The sequence below is a fragment of the Silurus aristotelis genome (assembly GCF_946808225.1).
Source record: "Silurus aristotelis genome assembly, chromosome: 18".
In the NCBI taxonomy this organism is placed as follows: domain Eukaryota; kingdom Metazoa; phylum Chordata; class Actinopteri; order Siluriformes; family Siluridae; genus Silurus; species Silurus aristotelis.
This window is the reverse complement of record NC_139591.1, coordinates 19,545,369-19,552,868: the sequence shown is the minus strand read 5'-3', so window position 1 is coordinate 19,552,868 and position 7,500 is coordinate 19,545,369. Positions and strand designations below refer to the sequence as shown.

General features: G+C 39.1%; 1 protein-coding gene across 11 annotated transcripts in view; it reads left to right on the top strand.

Moving 5' to 3' along the window:
• ppp3ccb (protein phosphatase 3, catalytic subunit, gamma isozyme, b) overlaps nucleotides 1-7,500 on the top strand; it is a 47,007-nt gene that overhangs the window by 26,907 nt on the left and 12,600 nt on the right. For all 11 annotated transcript variants that reach the window (XR_014537852.1, XR_014537853.1, XR_014537854.1 and 8 more), the window contains exons 6-10: nucleotides 30-169; nucleotides 1,326-1,403; nucleotides 1,496-1,590; nucleotides 2,117-2,242; nucleotides 3,681-3,758. Coding sequence is in view for 5 of the 11 variants with exons in the window: in XM_083568635.1 (XP_083424761.1) it covers nucleotides 30-169; nucleotides 1,326-1,403; nucleotides 1,496-1,590; nucleotides 2,117-2,242; nucleotides 3,681-3,758 (517 nt within the window). In the remaining 6 variants the exon portion in view is untranslated. The remainder of the gene's footprint in view (nucleotides 1-29; nucleotides 170-1,325; nucleotides 1,404-1,495; nucleotides 1,591-2,116; nucleotides 2,243-3,680; nucleotides 3,759-7,500) is intronic.

The window sequence follows — 7,500 nt, the reverse complement described above, 5'->3', positions numbered from 1 at the left end:
GTGTGTGTGTGTGTGTGTTTGCAATGCAGTTAGATCGGTTTAAGGAGCCGCCGGCTTTCGGGCCGATGTGCGACCTGCTCTGGTCAGATCCTGGTGAGGATTACGGCAGTGAAAAAACACAGGAGCACTTCTGTCACAACAGTGTGAGAGGCTGCTCTTACTTCTACAGGTAACACACACACACACACACACTCACACGCGCGCACACAGTCATATGTTGGTCTGTTTGATCAGAGAGCCCCATATATATATATATATATATATATATATATATATATATATATATATATATATATATATATATATATATATATATATATATATATATATATACATATATATATATATATACATATATATATATAGGAGTGATATCATCCCTCCCATGTTGTGGATCTTTTCTGTGTGTACCGAGTGCCTGTGTGTGTGTGTAAGACAGAGACGGCGATACATGTGGCACGTCAGAGCGTGTCATAGCCACTGTAATGTGTTAGTTATGTGTTAACTCTGTGTTAGCTGTGCACGTATGTTAATGAAGTATGGCACGAATAGTGGTGATGGGATTATTTCAGTCATTGAGATCGGGCAGGCAGTGATGAGAGCAAGCACAGGAGCTGAATAAACGTAAAGCTGTAAAGCACACGTTCATCTGCTCTGGAGGCTGAGGCTCTGCAGATATATTGATGGTGGTAAATGATGAAGACTGAGAAATCGTCAAAAAATAGTCAGACTAATCAGAAATGTCACCTTCATTTTTAAGAAATCTGATGAGGATTGGCCTTGCTTTGGATAAATGCTGCAGTGATTAATATGTTTCAGCTACAAGAAGCTATTTAACCCGATCTAATGCACTGAGTAGCTTCTCATTTCTCACTTCATAATTTGGCACAACGTTTAACTGTCTACACTCCTCAGAGGTCTTTTAGTCGTTCCTCCTACACGTTTATGGTGTGTGGGGGATCAGGCTTTTTTTTTCTCCAATGCACCAAAACTGTGGAGTTTTCTCCCCATTATAATTACACAGAATCTTTAGATGTTTTTAAATCTGCTTTTAAAACTTCAAAGCTTTTCCAGAATAGCTTTCATGTGATTTATTTATTAAATTTTGTTTATTAATTTGCTTATTTTATTACTAATAATATTTGTTTATTTAGAAATATATGTTAATAAATAAATACATTATTTCTTCTTTTATGCTTTGAGGTGTAACTTCTAAAGGCACTTTATAAAATAAAAGATGCTACTTTGTCAGAAGGGTCCAGTTATTGTAGCAGGCATGCAGCCTTTGTGCAGAAGCAGGAGTTATTGTTGATTTCTCTCCTCAGTTATCCTGCTGTGTGCGATTTTCTGATGAACAATAACTTGCTGTCGATAATCCGAGCACACGAGGCTCAGGACGCAGGGTGAGTGCGAGCGATCGAACGTATACTGTTTAAAGTGTGCAGTCATCATCGTGTTTAAGTGTCCCGGATGATTTTTTGTCCCCCCCGACTAGGTACCGAATGTACAGAAAAAGCCAGACGACGGGTTTCCCATCATTAATCACAATCTTCTCAGCACCAAACTATTTAGATGTTTATAATAATAAAGGTGAGTTGTCTGACTTTTAGTACTTTATAATGCACTGTATGGACAAAAGTTTGTGGACATCCTGACCATGCATTTTGAACATCACATTCCTCGTTTAGTCCCCATTTGCTCTTATTTGAGCCTCCACTCTTCTGGGAAGATGTTTCATTAGATTTTGGAGTGTGCTTTGTGAAGGTACTGATGTAGGTGAGGTGAGGAGAGGAGGCCTGGGTGCAGTCAGTGTTCAAATTAATCCCAAAGGTGTTCATTAAGGTTTAATCTCTATAGCAGGCCACTCAAGATCTTCCACTTCAACCCCAGCAGGTTTGGGTCTCCTAGTTCAAGTGAAGGGGAAATTTAGTGCTACTGCATCCAAACATTTTACACACAATTGTGCTTCCAAATCTAAACCACATATGGCTGGAAAAGGCAGGTGTCCCAATACTTTTTTCCATATAGTTTTTAATGTAACCATAGAAACCAAGAAAATGTATTTTTTATTTAGGTTAAGATTTTTTGTGTTCATTGTCCCTTTCTCTCCTTCCAGCTGCTGTGTTGAAATATGAGAATAATGTCATGAATATCCGTCAGTTTAACTGCTCTCCTCATCCATACTGGCTGCCCAACTTCATGGACGTCTTCACGTGGTCTTTGCCTTTTGTCGGAGAGAAAGGTAACAGGATTAAACGGATTTAAAGGCAAAAAAAGCGTGCACATGAGGAAGGGAAGTCGGTGTCGCTCACACACTAATCAGACGGTTTACAAGAATCATAGAGTTTTTAACATTTTTAGGGGTAAATAATTGATTTGAATATAACTTTATTAAGGGGAAGTGTGCCTCTATTATATATTTTTTATTATATATCATTTATTTACCAATTTCTCATCGTTTTAGTTTATGTAGAGATTAAATGTTTTTTTTTCCCTTTTTTAAACTTCAAAAACTATTGTTAGATACGATATCAGCATCCTTCACAATATAATTTAAGACAGAAAAGGTCCCACGGTCTCCATACATGATGGCTGGAGGTGTGAATGAGTCTTATTTATATATATATATATATATATATATATATGCTGAATTTTTTTTTTTATTATTATTATTTTTCCCCAAAAAAGGAACTGGCGTCAGCATGATGAATGTATTTATTTTTGTGCCCCAGCCCGGCGTAGGTTTTGAGCAAGCAAAGACATAAGCAAATAATAAAAGCAGGCGAAATCAAGCCGTTCCGAGGTGTAGAAATCGTACTACACACGATTCCACAGGATCAAAAGACGAGGACATGTGATGCGGTGTGAGGTTTTCTCTTCACCAGCTTATCCGTTTACTTCCTTGAAGTTAATAAAAATTTTATATTATTTTTTACAAAAAGGTAGTTTTAAAAAAAAATTTGTTGTGGGAAAATGTAGCTTAGTGGTTGAGATGTTGGGCTTCTGATCAGAAGGTTTTAAGCTCAAATCTTCAGCACCAGCATGCGATTGCTGGGCCCTTGAGCAAACCCTTTACCTGCTCAGTTATATAAATAAGAGAACTTAAGTCGCTTCCAGATACCCCTATAAATGAAAGCGTCATATTAAAAGCCACAGCATGACGTACAGGTTACAGGGGTTTCTTTAGTAACAATAAAGTATTAGATTAGTTATAGCTGGAGCTGCTGTTGTAAAGCATTAAGTACTTTTTTTTTTCTGATTGATCCGAACTGTGTATTCAAAAGGGCTTCGGTCTTCTATGCAATATATATTCATTTAACCAGACTCTTGCGTAACTCCGTTAGAGTTCCATTACTCAGCTCTGTGCAGGTGGTCATTATTTTTGCTTCATGTCTGCGCAAATGTTCGTTAAAAGGCTTTCGGTAAAGGCTTTTTCTCCTTCTGTCAAGGTTCCCGTCCATCTGAGCCGGTGTGTTGATAAGGGTAAAGGAGGAGTGTTTGGCATTGATAACGGTGCATCGCCAGGACCGCACTCTTGGCCGGCGCTCTTGTAAAGATGTCATCTAAACATCTGGGTTCAGATACAGCTTAGGAGAAGGTTGTGCTGGGGAACAGTCTGTGTGTGGGAGGCTGATATGTTTTTTTCTTTTGGTTTGTTTCCATCGCCGTGTGTGTTGCAGTGACTGAGATGCTGGTGAACGTGCTGAACATTTGCTCTGACGACGAGCTGATGTCAGAAGGAGATGACACCTGTGAAGGTAACCCCTCCCCCCACCTCTCGCTTTCTCTCTCCTCCACTCTCTACATGTGAGTGTGTATGTATGTATGTATGTATGTATGTGTATATATATATATATATATATATATATATATATATATAGGTCCCCTGGTGGTCTAGTGGTTAAGATGCAGCGCTCTCACTGTTGCGACCCGGGTTCGATCCCCGGTCAGGGAACCATCCCCAGCCACTCTCAGTGCCGGTCCCAAGCCCGGATAAATTGGGGAGGGTTGCGTTAGGAAGGGCATCCAGCGTAAAACATGTGCCAAATCAAAACGTGCGGAGGATCCGCTGTGGCGACCCCTAACGGGAGAAGCCGAAAGAAAGTTTTATATATATATATATATATATATATATATATAGGCATTTATAAAGCTTCATTAGTATGTATGAGCATGGCATCCTCAGAAATGTTTCCATGGCGACGGTTAGAAATGAGTTAGCTAACCTTGAGTGCGTATGAATGCGAAATAATTGCACTTTGCTGACAGATTCAGCTCTGCACCTTTCACACCTTAGAGCTTTTTTCATGCTATTGCAAGTCTCTGATTTACTATCTATTTATTTATCCCCCCCCCTCCCCATATTACTTATGTTTAACACATTCAAAGATATTGCGCCAATTGATGTCACTTTTAAATAATTGACACAAAATAAAAGGCAAAATGCAATAAGATGAAATGGTGCAATACAAAGTTCAAGTCATTTTGCATACACCTTAAAATAGTCGTCGGCACTGTTACTGTTTTTGGTTTGTTTCACTTCGTTATGTTTTGTACCTTCCCTTTGCCCATCTAACCTTATTTGCACTTTTTTTTTAAATACCACTTTATCATTATCAGATTTTTTCTTTTAATTGTTTTCTTTTATCTTCTCATATTTTTATTCCTTTTATCTAATGCACATAATGCATATAACTGTGACCAATAACGATCTTAAAACCGTGCAGAAAAAATAAGATTGATCTTGGTTTTTCTTCTTCTTCTTCTTTCGGCTGCTCCCATTAGGGGTCGCCACAGCGGATCTTGGTTTTTATATATATATATATATATATATATATATATATATATATATATATATATATATATATATATATATATATATATAAAACATTAAATTAAGATGCTAATGAACTTATACTATAGAAATAATTATAATTAGCTCCATTTTTCTGAGAAGATGCTCCTCTAGATTTCTGAGTGTGCTTGTGGAGATTTGGGACACATTCATCCTAATAGGGTTGAAGTCAAAGCTCTAAAGCAGGAACTCTTCCACTTCAACCTCTTCCACCATCTTCATGAAGCTGGGGTATTGTTTAGTGCATAGTGCACAGGTTTGGGTCTCCTAGTTCAAGTGAATGCAATATGCCTATGCAATGGTGCTTTTAACGTTATGGTGAAAGTGATCCTCCTGTTTAAAATGCTGCATAGTGATGTGCAGGAAAGGTGTGTCGTACACTGGGGCAGTCCTGGTGTATATTTCCGTAGCCCCAATCAGCACCAACGATTGACTTTTCTCATAAACCGTAACCCGAAAACAAATCTCGCAAATAAAATGGCTCAAGTGGTCTGGGGTCGCAGTGCACTTAAATGCCCCCTTTTCGACGTCACCCCTATTTACAGCGAGAGCATCGGGTCTGTCGAGCTCCATCGCTTTTGCAGATGCGTGTCTGGATGCGAGCGAGAGAAACGGAGTAACCCACTTAAAGCTATTTAGAGCAGCGTGTCTAAGCTCACTCTGAACTCTCTGTCCTCTCTCGCTATCTCTGCATCTGTTTAAAAAGGTCCCATACAGGTTGAGGAAGTACATGAGCAGCTCAAGTGTGTTTAAGAGCTTCAGGGGATTTTTTTTTGTTTTGTTTTTTCTTTTGAATAACTGACTTTCTTTTTAAGTCTTGGCTCTGGTCGTCAAAACGACTTTAGACCGATAAAAGTATTGAAACTCCTGACTTTTCCAGCCGTATGTGCTTCTGCACCAGACTGTAAGCACAACACACTATTGTATAGAACATCTAGTTCCTTCACTTAAACTGGGAGACCCTGGAACTCGTTCCAGCATGACCATGCACCTGTGCATAAAGCCAGCTCCATGAAGATATGCTTGGAAATTGAATATCTTGAATGGCCTGATATAAAGCTCTGATCTCATCCCTATTTTGACATGAATTGAATGGCTGACTGCATCCCAGGTCGCCTCACATCAACTACATCAGTACCCGATTTTATTATCACCCTTACGGCTGAATAAAGTGGCACAAAGCTTCACAATTTACAATCTACTGGAACACCATCCCAGAAGAGTGGAGGTTATTATAACAGTGAATAGGGACTACATGTGGAATGTAATGACACATTTTATTCCAAATTAATATTTAGGCGCTTGTGAAATTAAAATAAAAGTCCCAGGATCGCGCCTGTTTTGCGTCACACGTTCACGGTTGCGAAGAATGACTTTATATATAGAAACCCTATAGCTGCAATGTTCTGGAATGTGCTAATCGAAACTTCATTTAACCAGTTTCAGATGACATGGTCGATTTAAGCTGCATGTAGCATTTATTTATTTATTATACATATTAAATATTCTAGTTTTTTCAAGAATCTTCCAGAACATCCTCCGCATCTGTGACTGCCAAAAATGTAATAATCGGAGGGCAAAAATGAGGTCAGGATTATTCAGATGGAGGGGGTTCAACCCTAGTGGGTAAATTTGTCTGCAAAAATTCAACACCGCCATCCAAATGCTAAACGAAATTAATCATTAATAAATTAATTTATTTTTGCATTTAGTTCTAAGCATCTTAGGAGTCCTCAGAAATCTGTCGTTGGTCTAATTGGACTGATATTAATTGGTTGTGACAGAAATATCTGCAAAACAGTACCCTAATGATATTATGAATGTACCCTTATGAATGGTAGGTAATGATTAGTATAGGTAATGATTAGTATGAGGTGCACGGCGACGCCGTGGTACGGCTTTGATGGTTCTCTCGGATCCCCTTAAATTCATGCTAAACGCCCGTTTTGAAATCTTGCTGAAAATCACACCTCTTGTGTGTTTGCTGTTGGTTTCAGTTTCTCTCACTGCCCATGAATACATTCAATTGTCACACAAAACAAATCATCCGAGCGTATTGCAGGTAGTTCCAGCTAAACCGATTTAGTCAGTCGACCTGTAGTCCACACTGCGACACAGCGCAAAAATGTAGTTTGCGAATTTATTCACTTTTGAGAGCGTTAAAAAAAAAACTACAGATGTAGGGGGGGGGGGGGATATGCGCTTTCAAGCAAAACCATGTCAGTGTGGTATGAGGAAGAAACCTTGAGAGGAACCAGACTCTGAAGGGAGCCCGTCCTCATCGAGGTGACACCGACTGTCCATTCCAGCATTAAATTTCGAATATAATTTTCTATTTTATTCAATCTCTAAATATCCGAAAAACGTTATGTTACAATCTCTACGTTTCCGTTTCCTTTGGACCTCTGCGCCTCAGTTTAGTGGCTTACATGTCGCATGTGCAAAAATAAAGCGATCTCTGCATTCCCAGGATCCACGGCATCGGTCGGTTCAGTCTCGACATCCATCCAACCAGCAGTCCCACACACTGAACCCTTCAGCCGTCATGACTTTCAACACTTCCAGCAAGATTCTGTCCAACTACTGAGTCCTCACAAACAGCTGCCCTACTATGCTGGATTCTAACAGATCTTTCAAATATCTGG